Below are 15,044 nucleotides of genomic sequence, written 5' to 3' on the forward strand. Positions count from 1 at the left end.
GAGCGAGAGAGAGAGGTGAATCATTTATGTATATTGATTAAAAAAACCGTATATTATACATATGTAATTGTATATTCCGACGAATAATATGTATACAAGTGTGACTAATTATATAAACTTGAAGTCAACCCACATAATTAACATATAATATTAAGTAAAAATTTAAGGAATCCCATAGTGTAATACAATAATTACATTTTGTCCCGACAAATTTAGTATTTACTAATAATCCCTTAAAATTGTTGTGGCGTGATACATTAGTATGTTGTGATACATGGTAAATGATACACAATAAAAACTGTTAAGATTAAAAGGGGGAAAAATGGAATATTTAAATTTGTTATCTAAATCAGCTTAAATCACGGTAACAGTCATTAATAAGCATTAATTCAGCACGTAATTGGATAAAAATTTCAAATTTTGAAAATTCAAGATTATATCATCTAGTTTGAAGACATTTTTATGAACATCCAGTTATTAAACTTATTGACTGATACATGATGACAATTTTTAAAAACTCGTGATACATAGAAAATCATATGATACACATCAAATTCATGTATCAATGCATCGTCTAAACACTATAACGCACTGAATCGATATGTATCAGCAAGCACACTTGATGGCGCAGTTATTAAACTTATTGACTGATATATGATAACAATTTTAAAAAACTCTTGATACATAGGAAATCATATGATACACATCTAATTCATGTATCAATGCATCGACTAACACACTATAACACACTGAGTATTTATGTATTAAACGTATTGTCTGATACATGATAACAATTTTCAAAAATTCATGATACATATGGGATTCCTTTACTAAAATTTGTACTAATTTCAACAACAATGGTTGCTGCTTCTTTTCTCTTTTTTTTTGGTGTATTTTGTCAACCTTTGATTTAGATGATTCGCCAAATTTTTTGTTTGAATCCTTCCGAATATTCATAGGATCATGCAAAGACTTTTTTCTATTTTCTTTCCAATTTTCATAGTCCGAATCATAAATCCTTCTATTAGTAAAAGGATCCATTAATATGATGTAATAGAACAATGGACAAAAAAAGAACGGATGATGGAGTAAGAAGAAAAAGAAGACCTAGAGACGACTGATGTAATATAGCAATGACCAAGAAGAAAAAAAAGAAGAAAATAAGAACAGATGATGGATTAAGAAGAAGAAGAAGAACTATAGACGGATGATGGAGTAGGAAGAAGAAGAAGAACCAGAGAACAATGGTCCAATTTTCAGAAATTTCAAATTTTTTGAATTTTGAAATTCAAAATTTCATATTAAATATTGTGAAATGTTTTTAATTAAAATTAATAATTCAAAATTCAAAAAGTGATTCAGAAGATTGAGTGTTTTAGTGGAGAAAAAATAGGCATGATATTGGGGAAGTGTGTTATAGGAGAGAGAAGGTTATGTATGTCTAAACTTCTACTAAAATTAAAAAAAAGGGAATTATGTAATATTTAAAAAAAGAAGGGAAAATTAGAGAATACTAAACTTATAGTTGTGTATTTAAGTTATTTTTCCTAATATTAATTGTGAATGATAATTATAACAAGTATAAATTTGTTTAACCGTCTAATTTTTTTTTCCAATAGACAATAGCGAATCCAGCCCAGCCCAGCGCATGAGTCGGTTCGGAACTCTTCTTCCTCCTCAATCTTCCACACTCAAAAGCCCTAATTTTTTTTTTCTCAAGGAAGGAAATGGACAGCAGATTCGTTCTGCTTGAGCAAAGGTAAGGCGTTAAAGCTGTTTTACTTTTCTTGTAAGTGAATTAATTCTTGAATGCTCTTAGTTTGTTCACTGAAATGACCTCAATAATAAGAAGAAATCAATCCTTAAAAACCATCTTCAGAAACCCCAAAGATTCATTTTTTAACTCAACCCTTAAACCCTACAGAACCCCTCAAGCCCCATATAGGGTATTGAACCAGAAACCCTTTTCAACCCATTCTTCTAAGTTCCCAGAATATGAAATGCCAACAGTAACATGGGGTGTAGTCCAAGGGCGCAAAGAGAAGTTGGTGTCACGTGTAATAATATCTGATTATTTGAAAAGTATAGGAATAATCCCTGATGAATTAGAGGAGTTGGAATTACCCTCCACTGTTGAAGTTATGCGTGAACGTGTCGAGTTTTTGCAGAAAATTGGTCTGACAGTTGATGATATGAATGAATATCCCTTAATGCTTGGTTGTAGTGTGAGGAAAAACATAATACCCGTTTTAACTTACTTGGAGAAAATTGGGCTTCAAAGGTCTAAGCTTGGTGAGTTTATTAAGATTTATCCCCAATGTTTACATACTAGTGTCGTCGTGGAGCTTGTTCCGGTTATTAAATTTTTACGAGGTCTTGATGTTGAGAAACAAGATATCGGGTATGTTTTGATGAAATATCCTGAGTTGTTAGGGTTTAAACTTGAGGGAACAATGAGTACTTCAGTTGCTTACTTGGTTAGTATAGGGGTTAATCCGAGGGATGTAGGGCCGATGGTAACACAATATCCATATTTTCTTGGGATGAGAGTTGGGACGACTATTAAACCACTTGTGGATTATTTGGTTTCATTGGGTCTGCCGAAGAAAATATTGGCGAGAATGTTGGAGAAGCGAGCATATTTACTTGGTTATGATCTTGAAGAGACGGTGAAACCAAATGTAAATTGCTTACTCAGTTTTGGACTTAGGAAGGACACTTTGCCTTCTGTTATTGCGCAATTTCCACAAATTCTTGGTTTACCTTTGAAAGCTAAGTTGTCGTCGCAACAATATTTCTTTAACTTAAAGCTTAAGATTGATCCTGATGGTTTTGCTCGAGTCATTGAGAAGATGCCACAAATTGTCAGTCTACACCAACATGTGATAATGAAACCAGTTGAGTTCCTTGTTGGACGGGGATTTTCAACGGCTGATGTGGCAAAGATGATTGTAAAATGTCCTCAGTTAGTTGCTTTGCAAGTTGGCCTCATGAAAAATAGTTATTACTTTTTCAAGAGCGATATGGGTCGACCAATGGAAGAGCTTTTGGACTTTCCAGACTACTTCACCTATAGCTTGGAATCAAGAATCAAACCCAGGTACCAGAGGTTGCAGAACAAGGGAATGAGATGTTCTTTGGGTTGGTTTCTCAATTGTAGTGACCAAAGATTTGAAGAGAGATTGTATGGTGATTATATAGAGCCTGAAAGTTCTGGTCCGTCATTTTGTATGGGTGGGAAGTTAGAGCTGCCAGGCAATGAGATTGTATCAGAAGAGGAAGATGAAAGTGAAGATGAAACACTATATAGACGCACTGTCTCTTTGTAGTGTACTTTGTAACATTTGTGAATTGGGTATAAATGGTATTATCTTTCAATATTAGCTGAATTATTTTGCTGCTTTCTGCCTTTTTCTTCCATTACGATCAACGTGTTTTTTGTAGTTTGACAACATTTATAACAGTCAATGTATCGAAATGAAGATCTTCCTTGTCTTAACTTCTACCTTTTGTATTGGTGTACCTTAATATCCAGGCTTTACTCCTACTGAAGTTGCGTCCATCGAAGGAATTGTCTCAGATGTCATTTGCATAATCTTGACCTTATTTCTTTCCATGGGATTTGTTTCAGGTTTAAAGTCATTGCAAAACAATAGTTTCTTGCTATTTGCTTATCCTCCCGCTATGATCATTCCTGATATTGCAGAATCATATAGCTTCAGAAGCAATATTTAAGTCGAAGGAAAATCAAATATCTCATGTTTAATGATTAATATGATATATTCTTTCGTTTATCAAGATACATTCTCATGTAAAGAATTTAATAAGCTGATTATTTAAAGAAAGAATCAGTTACCACTTCTTGCTCATGAAAGTATTGTACAGGTATTATAGGCTTAAACCACACCCTTGGTGCTAGTTCATCTATACAATTGATTTACCTTCTTAAAATAAGTCATTTAACAAATCTCAGATCAAAAAATTGTACATTGACAATTAGCAATCATCATGGTTTGGGACGGGTGGGGATTAGATCCCTGTGAACCCTTCTGTTAAGATTTATGAAGCTGATGTGAGAAGCCTATGATACATCAATGTGAACTCATCCTGATAGCTCTCACCCTCTGATGATTAGCTATTTCTACTGTCCTAATTTGCAGCTCGTTTGTCCTCTAGTTTACTTTTGTTTAGGCATGTGAATTGAAAGGAGGAAGTACTGTTTAGTTGTTCTTTCGTTATTGACGTTGTAGGCCCTGTATTCCTGAATAAGGATAGAAAGCTTCTACAAGGTTGGAAAGTTTTATAGTATCTTAAAATGCTCAGTCTTTATTAGAACTTTACTAGTGAAATTGCATGCAATTCGATTTATGCTGTGTTTTCTTCTTTTCCTGGAGTTATGTGTTGAGATGTTTTAACATAACACATCATCTCCTTGATTCCATTTTGATGCAAATTATAAGAATTGGGTGAAAGAATTGATCTTGCAGATGACTGAAACCATCTTATTTCTTATCTTTCTCTAGTATATAATGCTTTATTCAGTCAGAGAAGACATGGATCAAATGGTCCTTCGCAGTTATGGTTTCTTGTGTTTCTGTCTGGACAGTGTTAACTGTGGGGGAGGAGTGGATGTTCGACGTTAAGGAACTTTAAACCTTGTACGAAGAAGTGTCTTCTTTAAGCTTCGGAGGATGCCATGTTATGGGTGAGATTTGATGGACAACTGGAAGATGCCAAAATGGAGGAGAAAACGCAGGGTATGGAATGTTGCTTCATTCACGTTAATGTGAGTTGTTTGGAGAGGAAGAAATAGGAGATCTTTGAAGGGGTAGACATGAGTTTACTCAGTTGAGCAGTATTCTCTATTCCTCATCTGCTTTTGGTGCACCCATGTAGTTCCTTGTTGTGTAGAAGATTGGGTGGCCTTTTTGCGCATCTTCTTGTTGGTTCTTTACTTTTCGGTACTACCCTTTGCATACATCCAAGTCTTTGTCCATGTCATTAAGGAGGCTTTTTTTTTTTGCGGTTAGCAACTTATTCTTTTCTCCCTCAACTTTTGTTCGATATGTCCAGTATCCACTGTGGGAGCACACATTTTCTGAATTGATGTTAAGCAGGGAAAAATATATCTTTAACTGAGACTTGATGAAAGGCAGCATGGATATTTGAGACTCAGTGAGATTGACAAGGTATGACCAGTATCTCATGGTTACAATTTTGAATCTTTTCTCTTGTCCTCCTCAACATGCAGGTCATTACTGATATACATTTGGCTTTTACATTTAGAGAATAAATGGTTAGTATAAATGGCTTTTAAAATTTGAAAGTAGTGCAATTGCCACAACACAAATACTTCAAAATGGCTTCAAAATGGTTGCCATTTTGAAGTATTTGTGTTGTGGCGATTGAACTACATTCAAAGTAAGAAAGGGGAATAAAGAATAGAGTTCATCTCCATGCTGTGAAAATGAAGAAAATTTTATCTTTTCCAAATTGAGGAACTTGGTCTTGTCTAAACAGAGCACTCTGCTACTTCCACATAGCTGACATAGAATAGGAGTTACCTTGTTTAGTCTAGAATTCTTCCTGGTTATGAAAGTCCATATCCTAAGATCTCAGATTGGTATACTATATGACAAACGTAAAGAGAAGAAAAACGACATTTGATGCTTCAATGACCGTTGAGTCTGCATGTTGGGACGATCTGCAAAATTCTACTTCAAATCCTCATGAAATTTGTCTTGCTGCTGTATGTTTTCCTTTCTTCCCTTCTGCTGACATCATTCTTCTCAGTTCTCTTCGATTAATATTTTTTATGATATTTGTGTTTTTTTTCTTGCATTCTTTATTTTTTCCTCTTTTTCAGATTCTTGCTTGTGATTTATGGCTCGTTGTTGACACCCAAATTTTGACCCTCCTCGACAGTAATTAATTATCGAGCTTCCTCACTTTCAAACGTTTCAAAATAGTTAGTCTTATAAAATTTCAAATGTATACATATAATTTCGCAAGTTTTTTTTAGTTTCGTCGCGTTTTGTACTTATAGATGGTATATGTTTTACGCAATCATATATACTCGTATATTTTATGTTTATCCTAAAATCGTTTCAAAAAGATCTTATTTTGGGTTTAATACTTTACTAAATCAGTTTACATGTGTTGAATTATTTATTTTATAATTACGTCGATTACTTTATTTCGTTAAAATTTAAGAAGTTTATTTAATTAATTTATGTTAATTAATTTCATCTAGTTACCGATTATTTAGTCCGTTTGGGAAATTAAATGTGGCCTTTTTCTCAAACTCAAATTGGGGCCAATTTTGCGGCCCGAATTTCAACTGCCAGCAATTTCCCACAGGCCCAATCCTTTTTTTTTCTTTTCAAAATTTCCAATTGGTTAAGTCCCCTTGCAGTGGTACGCGTTTTGTCCTTGCAGTGGTGAGATCGAACCACGTCGCTAGCAAGGACATGGGCATCGATCTTGAGTGTTCATCTTTTTCCGATTAAGTCCAGATTTTTCAGGAAAAGGATCTTATCCAGAAGAGGGATGAATTTTTGAATGCTGATGGAAATTCTCATTTCTACCCTTTTCTCCTCCTTTCCAAACCCTAATTTCCCGCTATTTAAGCGGAGATTTCTTTCATTGTGAAAGAGAGAAGGAGAGGGGAAGAAAAAAGGGTGGGGTTTCTTAAAGATTTTCAGGGAAAACAGAGAAAATTACATTAAAAAAAAGAAATTTCTGAAAGGAATTATAACAAGATATATAGCGAAAAGAAATCGAAAGATCTTAGAGAAATTAGTGGGGAGTCGAAGCTTTGGTTCAGAGCCTTCACTTAGTCCCTCTGCTCGCGAAAATCTTTTGGAGTTGTCGGAAGTCGTCTCAAGCTTGCTACTTTCCCATTTCGCTGCACTCTAAGAGGTAATGCTCATTCCCTTCGAGCCCATTTTGTTCCTAATGAGTTGCTTGCCTGACTGTCAATCCTTGGCTGCCGATGCGTTAATATTTGAGATGGGTTTGACTGTTGGGTTGGCTGTGCAGCAGCGATAAACTTGGTTTGTTCGATAACCTTTCGTTGTTGCTTGTTCTTCGCCTTTCAAAATCATTTAATGCCTGACGAAACCTATATGTCTGTCTGTGTTTTCTTTCTTGATGGTCCCTGCATTCTATTACTTGTTTCAGGAATTCCTCGAACTAGCGTAGGTTAATTTCATTTCGGTTGTCTTACAGTATAGTCAACTCTTGGTTTACTTGATTTTATCTCTAGTTGTTAAAGGGTGTCCTAAGTCGAGTTTAACGTCGTTTTCTTTTAAATAATGGGTATTGTTGCTGCTATATGGTCCTGAATGACACATGACGTTGGTTGTGATTGTTCGACGTGTCTTAGAATAAATTTCTGCCACTCCCTTCTCGGTCACAAGCTGTATAAAATACATCATCCGTGTTCGTTCATTCATCTCGCGTAGTTATTCCTTCATGACAAATGAATTCGTCCTCCTTGCTATTTAGGATCTCTGTGATTTTCTGTGAGATGAAATTGTGTGATTTCTCTGTTACTGTGTAATGTTAGCAGGAAGAACTCTGTTTCTTGAATAAGTGTGTAATTTGTTTCCTTATATGATTTGGATTTGTTATTACTTAGTCTTGATTATACGACTTGGGGTTATTATCATTTATCATTAGTTTCCTGGGTATGAGTTTTCATAAATGCATGCGTGCAATGTACTATTGCTTAGTGCCATATCTGTCAAATTGGTAAATTTGTTTCTTAGTTCACGTTCGAGTCATATTTTCTGATTTAACTTAAGTCTCTGTAATAATAAAGTATTCTATTCCTCGTTTTGCTCAAGTTTTTTTTTTTAAGATAGTAAAAATGTCCCTCGCTTCTAGCTGTTAACAGTAAGTTGTTGCCTAGAATGTGTACTTAAAGTGTTTTCTTGATGCAAATTTAACTTGTATCCGTTCATCCCTGTGTACATACTATTCGCATGTCTATCCATGGTTGGCTTCAGCGAAACTTTCACGGAAAATTCATTTTCAAATGTCTTACTTTGGTTTTGTAATGATCATGACTCGCATTTGTTAAAAGTTACTTAGGCCTTGGTATGAGTTCTTTTACTTATTAAAAAAAAAGAAAAAGAAAAATTTGTTTGAAAACAATTGAAGAGGTTCGGGGATTCCTATTAATGTCTTAGGAATGTTCAATAGCACCTAAGACATTAATAGGAATTCCCGAACCTCTTTAATTGTTTTCAAACAAATTTTTCTGTTAAGTTATTTGAAAACAATAGTTTTCTTAATTTTCCTTAAAAATTAAGTGGCGACTCTCTAAAAAGTCACAACTCTTTGAAAAAATAAATATTTTCCGAATTCCGGATAAAACACTCTTATTTCTTGAGAAAACTTAAGGTAGTTGATGAGTTTATACCTTAAAGTTTCTCTATTTTATTTTGAATCCAGCTCAGCATAAACTGGTTTCAACCATCTGACTCTTCTATAAAGCGAAGTGCCATTCAAAGACTGATAAGTTATCTCCTCAAGAATCTCTCTTGAAAACTCTCCCCGTGTGAGTAATAGTTGCTATCCTGAAGGTGGTCTCAAGACGAGCAATGATGATAAAAATGCTTTGGAATTTGTGTCTGATCTACTTGGTTCATCAAAGAGTTCGGAGAATTTACCGCGTTCTCAAGCGATTGAGATAAACCCATTTCCTACTTCCTCTCTGAGGGGTGTTTGTGCTAATCATTCAGGCTTTGGTTTAAAAGATCCCTTTGAGTCTGAATCTGATGAAGAACCTTTGCTTGACATGGGTTTTGGTCACACAGCATCTTTTAACGAATTCAGGAGTTCATTACCGCCAATACAGGTATGTTGTTATTTATTCTCAAGAAATAAATGTGTGTTGTATATATCGCCAACTAGGTTCAATAGTTCCCAAGTTGGTAGAGACATAAACATGAAGATAAGAACTTATGTTAATATTGGTTCAGATCACGAAGATCATTATCATCCTATTTCCATTTACTTTTCCCTTTCTTTTTGGTTCCAAAGGAGAAAAGGGTGCTGTCTTCTAGGAGCAGTATATTGAAAATTAATGTAATAACATAAAGTTTGCTGGACACTCCATTTAGACTTAATTTCCTTTTGGCCAATTGGGAAGATTTGACACTTATTATGTACTAATGTTTTGTAAAAATGCTTTCTAGAGGTAAGAGAGGGAAGGGGTGGTGGTTTCGAACAAGTGCTGGGTGAGATTTATATTTGAAGCAAGTGTTTAGAATTTTTGCAAAGATATTAGTCAGAGAGAATCAGATTTATGATGCTGTAACTAATTCCACTTTTGGAGGGTGTGATCTACGTTGCTTCTTGTTGACCTCTCCTGCTTGTTTAAACTCTTAATCATGCATGGATATTAGCCAGTTGTCTTAGTTGGATCTCGAATCAACTGAATTTGGTTGTACCAGTTCACTTCGCCAAGGGTTTTGATTCCGTTTATATGCATTTATTTGCCGTAAAGTGAATAGGTTTTCTTGTGTTTAAACTCTGCTAGAAGTCACTGAGTTGTTGATGATCTTAAACAGGAAGAGCTGGAAGCTGGAGATCAACACAGCAGACCTTCTGCATCTGGGTGGGAATGGATCTGAGCCCTGTGCTTTTTCATATTCATCTGGATCTCTTGCTGCGGGAACTTCCTGGATGCCAGATGTGTCAGTTGTCCAAGATGTGGACGAGGAATTGGACTCATCACCAACTACTTCAGTCCGTGACACAGAAACAATTAGGAGTTGAGGTTGCAGAACTGTGCAAAGTAGATCAAAATATGAGTACAGATGAGAAAATTGATCCAGCCAAAGTCGAGTATTGACTGTTTGGTTGATGGACATGCCACTCCTGGCGAGCTGCTGGACATGACTTTGGCACAATCCTCGATTGGGAATCGTGATAACAGTGGTACTGGTTCTGTTACTTCCGGTTAGGAGAATCCATATGGTATCCATGGAAATGTCAACCTTGCCTGTAAAAGCTTGTTGTTCATTGGTAATGGTTCTGGCTCAGAAGCAGAAAAGGAGGCCGCCTACACCGTTGGATGATGAGGAAGTACCAGTTAGTAGTGTGACGCATGATCTGCATTTGTAGATCTGATGACTTATGTGGGTGTCTTATCAAGCATTCTTGGCGAGTTGCAAAAATATTTAGTTGGAAAAGGATCAGTCTTTTCCTTTTAATCGGAGAAGATCACTAGTCCTTTGTCGAAAAATTGTACTGTCTGACCGCATTTGATTGATCATAAGGGAAAAATTAATGAAATGAAGTGCTTACTATAGCAAGAGCTTATATTAAAATTGATGAAGTAGCAACTGAAATTTGTATTGTATTAGTTATACAGTTCCTTGAAATTTGCACTGTATCAATGTCAGTAATTCAATTTGTGTTATGAGATACACTTGTAAGAACTATCACCTTAAAATTCATGTCTTGATTCTAGATACAAATCAAGAACAACCTAGCTAACTTTGAAAGAATAACCCCATAAACATTTCCAAGTTAAAAGGGATTATGGAGATTAGGTTAGTGTAGTGGATGGATTCTCTTAGCTCTTACCTTAGAACCTCTCAGGGATAATGTGTATTAGTTCAAGTTTCTCATCTTCTTCAAATGTTGATTGTTGATTGGTAATCTATCCAATGTTTGATCAATAACATAATATAGTTGATTAAATCCCTTCTTTCTTCCATCTCATCTATTTATTGTGTGTTTAATTGACCTAAAAAATGGGCCGGTTTGGCCGTTAGGGTCAACCGGCTCCATCGCTAAGATATTAACATACAACTAGAAAAAATATTAACATTTTGAAATAGGGAGTATGCCTGCTTCGGGGCTTGTTTGATCTCGAAAATGGTCATGTTTGGCCGTCAGGACCGATCGACTCCATAGCTAAGGTTTGGCCGTCAGGGCCGATCGACTCCATAGCTAAGGTTTCAGCATTTTGGACATTGTAATCTGGACACCAAAAAAGATGGAAAACTAAAGCACACAAAAACCTGCTAAATAGAGGAGGATATGCCTAATTCGGGGCTCGTTTGACTTTGAAAATGGATCGATTTTGCCGTTATAGCACACGAAAATCGACAAAATAGGGAACTCGTTTGACTTTGATCATGTGGTGTAAATCCCCTCCTCTTTTTAATATTGAGAGACTCAAACATCAAGATGAATTTCAGCTTTTGATCTTCGTTTTGCAAGGGTATTATTCATATGATTTCTGCTTTTGAACTTTCTAAGTAGCATTGTATTGTTAGTATCAGTTTATATGGAAACATGTTTTCTGCTAAATGCTAAGAATTATATATCATCGTTCTTCTCTCCAGTTTCTACATACGGTTACATTACATGCAAACGTTATATTATTGCTGTATGTTGAGGTTAAGATATTTCTACTTTACATGTTACCTAATATTTAATTCCGTTTCCCCATTAGTGATAATATAAAGAAAACAATTCTAGTTACTTATGTTTGCCGATAAATCATTTACTTATGTTTACATTACTTAATGCGATTAATTTCTTCAGCTATGAAACAACGGTGAAGTTTCAAGGAGCTAAACAACAGCAGCAGAGGATCAATCAAAAGGTAAGATATATATTTTGCTTTTTGAATAAATAGATCATGCTAGCTCCGTAGAGTAAACACTTGAAAAAAAATTGCACCTAAAAATATCCAGTAAATATGTTTTGCTCAACTTGTCCAGAAATAAAATGTTAATTCCTCTCGTGCGATGAACATAGGTTGCAACAATAAAAGCATACAAAAAATTCAATGGAGATAACAGGAAAGACATAATTATCCTTCTCCTTTTCTACTGAACACCGAAAAGTAACAAAACTTACAAAACCTGATCCTATCAAAATCTAAATCCTGATGTTGAAGTAATCCTGGTCAAAATGATGCAATCTCACATATCCATCTTCACCACCACTTGCAAAACTGCAAAAATCAAACATTCACACGACACTCGAGATGGAATAACCAATTAACTTCGCCAACAAAACAGCTTTTTAAACATGTCCAAATTGGAAAATGATCAGCATTACTGAAATTTGTTATTCATTGTGAGAGAGAGCTCAAGTACACACTAAATATGTAAAACTTCAAATAAATCAAAGATGATGTTTCTTTTCCTGTTTTCAACTTTAAGTTGGAAGGATCCAAAACTTACTACTTGGTCCAAAAACTTGGAGAGGAAGTAAAGAGAACCATCAAGGGCATACAACACTAGCACAAAATTGCATGTTCAAAAAATTCCAACAAACTAATTTCACTCTACCCATCCAAAAACAGTTGCCTTAATTTTCTATCTGAGTTGTCCTAAAATAAGTCCACCATTTTCTTAAGCCGGAACCTTTTATCATCGATTGTTAATAACAATGTGACTAAAAAAACTGATTAGGAACCACTATGATTCTTATAAACTTAATTGTTCATAAAGAACAGCTTCATCTTTTTCATATGGAGGTAGTAGTAGTAGTACTATACTTATGTGACTAAAAACGGATTAGGATTCACTATCATTCTTATAAAATGTAATTGTTGATAAAGAGCGTCTTCATCTTTGTCACACGGAGGAAGTAGTACTACTACAAAAACGAGATGAGAAAACAAGAAAAGTTGAGTTTTCTTAGAACCTATAAAGAAAAGGAACACAATTTTTAGAATAAATTATTGGATTAAAATCTAAAACTCGTCAGCCCACACGAAAACAAAGTCAAGTTTCAATAATGGCACAAGTACATGACATCCGCATATGAGATGGCAGGAATGTGGAGTGATTACCTTTTCCCATCAGGATTGAAAGCCAAAGCATTTATTGGTCCAAAATGCCCTTTGACACCTCCTATTTCTTCAGTAAGAATCTGATGCATATCCAGATACAAATTACACACTCCGAAATGTAATGAAACCAAATCAGATCCATTTTTTCTCTTTTTCAGGATGGGGGAAGATCATTCCTAACACCAAAATATATCCACTTACCTTGTCATAGAACTTGGCCTCAAACTTCCCAGCACGATGGTCAGTAGTTGTGACAGCTGAAGCGTCTTGACCACCTCCCAGAACCACCTATTGACCAAGAGCAGCATTAGATTAGAGAGATACATCAAGAAACATTACAGAATCCTTCGGAGAAACTTTGCTTGCAGAAGAACAAATCTTTAGACTAGCAACATCAAACCGATTCAAAGTAACACATCTCCGGTCCTTTTTAGTTCTTTTCTTAATCAGTAATGAGACACTCTTGAAGAACATCTCTTTTGTTTCATAAGATATTTAAGTTTAAGTGTCCTTATCAAATGTTGAACAGTAATGATCAATGTTGGTTACAGTGAGCATTAAGTTCCCTTATCTTGCGAATGATTAAAGATCTACCACAGTACAACGGTTTTAATCAATTTCTTGTAACAGTGGACTTGTAACTCCCCATTAAAATATCTTTTTGAGATTAAGAGATCTTATTCAGGACACTGATAATTAACATAAAAGAGCTGCAAGTTGAAGACATGATCATCTTCAAGGAGGTAGCTTCGTGAACATTTCAAAAATTTTAACTTGTTTCAACCACCCCCCACCCACACCAAAAAGAATTTAGAAAAATACATAGGAGAGGATAACAGATTAAAAAGCTATCTATCAGAACCATTCAATGTATTAGTTAATCAGTGTCAATACATACATGATTAAGAAGCGGCGACATTGTGACAGCATTCACGGGTCGTTCGGTCGTATAGTTCTTGATAAGTGTCAAACTTCTGATGTCCCAGAGCTGGAAAATCGACAGAGATTAGAAATAAAGAGGAATTCTAAAAAGAAAAAAAAACAAAGTGGATATGGACATATGCAGCTGAAAATCCAAAATGAAATATTGCTAGGTAGTTGCAAGAACTTATAAAGAAACAATGGCCATATTTCCAAGGGCTATGAGGAGCTACCTTTGCAGATTTATCAAGAGAACCAGTAATGAAGTGCGAACCATCCACTGATTTTTGTAGCGATGTAATACCCTTTTTATGACCGATTTCCTTGTCAGACTCCTTCAGTACCTTTCCAGTCTAAAAATTTCGGAAGACCGTCAATACATTACACTAGCTTCGAAGAACAGGGAAAACTATCTTAAAACTAATTAATATTTAAGAAAGGAAGACAAAGCAAACAACAAAGCAGATACTGCGATGTGAATAATGCAAAAACTAAGCGACCTGATAAATCACCAAACTGTTCATAATAATAAAATAAAGTATCTAGAGTAATAACCCAAAATATTATCGAACTTTGACATATTGACAGCACATTTTCCATGAAGCTGAAACACACTAACGTACCTCAGCATCCCAGATACGTATTACAGCATCTTCACCAGCACTTATAATTGTTTTATTCAGGGGTCCCCACACAGCTCTGTTGATTCTTCCCTGGGGACCCTTTAAGACGAGCACCGACTCACTCATTTCTAAAATAAGAAGATTATTATTAGATACAGTGAATGTCAAGATCATGAGATGAGAGTCAGAAAGTGCCCAAAATAATGGAAGATAGGCTCGTGTGAAATTAGTATAAGACAGCAACCACCAGAGAAGCAATAACAAACTATACAAGGCATATACCTTCGTCTCAAATTCCAAAGCATATTCTATGTGTTAGATGTGACAACTCTGGAAACATATTAGGCTTAACTCTTGACAACAAATATTCCCTAAAGCTATATACCTTTACCAATCTTGTATCAATTGAACAGAAAGCAAGACCCTTCCATTTTCTGCACATAAATCCTACATGTTTTTAATGGTGGTCATCTTTGCTTTTTGATATAGTCTACAGTACATTTTTTCCCAATACTCAAGTTCTGGTTTACATAGAATTAAGGAAAATGGATAAAGTAATAAGATAATTATTAACGATATGTGACTTTAAAGGAAACAAAAGGGGAAGCATAAAATGACTACAACAATTTTTTCTTTGGTAACTGAACTTAAAAAGAGTGGGGGGGGGG

The 15,044-nt window shown here is 35.2% G+C and overlaps 2 protein-coding genes and 1 long non-coding RNA gene across 5 annotated transcripts in view; 2 read left to right on the forward strand and 1 right to left on the reverse strand.

The window, feature by feature from the left end:
- The first annotated feature begins 1,608 nt into the window (after positions 1-1,608).
- Positions 1,609-10,454, forward strand: LOC107002879. 3 transcript variants are annotated; one of them, XR_003575272.1, is made up of 6 exons: positions 1,609-1,759; positions 3,536-3,631; positions 4,607-4,961; positions 5,074-6,921; positions 8,461-8,866; positions 9,582-10,454. It is a non-coding gene; the product is annotated as an uncharacterized LOC107002879 (long non-coding RNA). The 3 variants fall into 3 exon arrangements; XR_003575271.1 differs by having other exon boundaries at positions 4,607-6,921; XR_003575273.1 differs by lacking the exon at positions 3,536-3,631 and having other exon boundaries at positions 4,607-6,921.
- Positions 1,744-3,403, forward strand: LOC107002878 (transcription termination factor MTERF4, chloroplastic). The gene has a single exon (XM_015201076.2). It carries the CDS (start codon positions 1,833-1,835, stop codon positions 3,327-3,329), a length of 1,497 nt encoding a protein of 498 aa, XP_015056562.1. The 5' UTR covers positions 1,744-1,832; the 3' UTR covers positions 3,330-3,403.
- Positions 10,455-11,685: 1,231 nt separating the features above from the next.
- The window catches only part of LOC107004968 (eukaryotic translation initiation factor 3 subunit I-like), a 6,585-nt gene continuing 3,226 nt past the window's right edge, over positions 11,686-15,044 (reverse strand). The window contains exons 3-8 of the mRNA XM_015203406.2: positions 14,377-14,504; positions 13,987-14,106; positions 13,731-13,820; positions 13,034-13,120; positions 12,833-12,912; positions 11,686-11,986 (exon numbers count right to left, since the gene is read on the reverse strand). Coding sequence (XP_015058892.1) covers positions 11,911-11,986; positions 12,833-12,912; positions 13,034-13,120; positions 13,731-13,820; positions 13,987-14,106; positions 14,377-14,504 — 581 coding nt within the window. The 3' untranslated portion in view covers positions 11,686-11,910. The remainder of the gene's footprint in view (positions 11,987-12,832; positions 12,913-13,033; positions 13,121-13,730; positions 13,821-13,986; positions 14,107-14,376; positions 14,505-15,044) is intronic.

Source organism: Solanum pennellii, chromosome 11 (assembly GCF_001406875.1).
Source record: "Solanum pennellii chromosome 11, SPENNV200".
Lineage (NCBI taxonomy): Eukaryota > Viridiplantae > Streptophyta > Magnoliopsida > Solanales > Solanaceae > Solanum > Solanum pennellii.

Coding starts and splice junctions, on each gene's coding strand:
- LOC107002878 (XM_015201076.2), top strand. CDS start 1,833: ATGACCTCAATAATAAGAAGAAATCAATCCTTAAAAACCATCTTCAGA.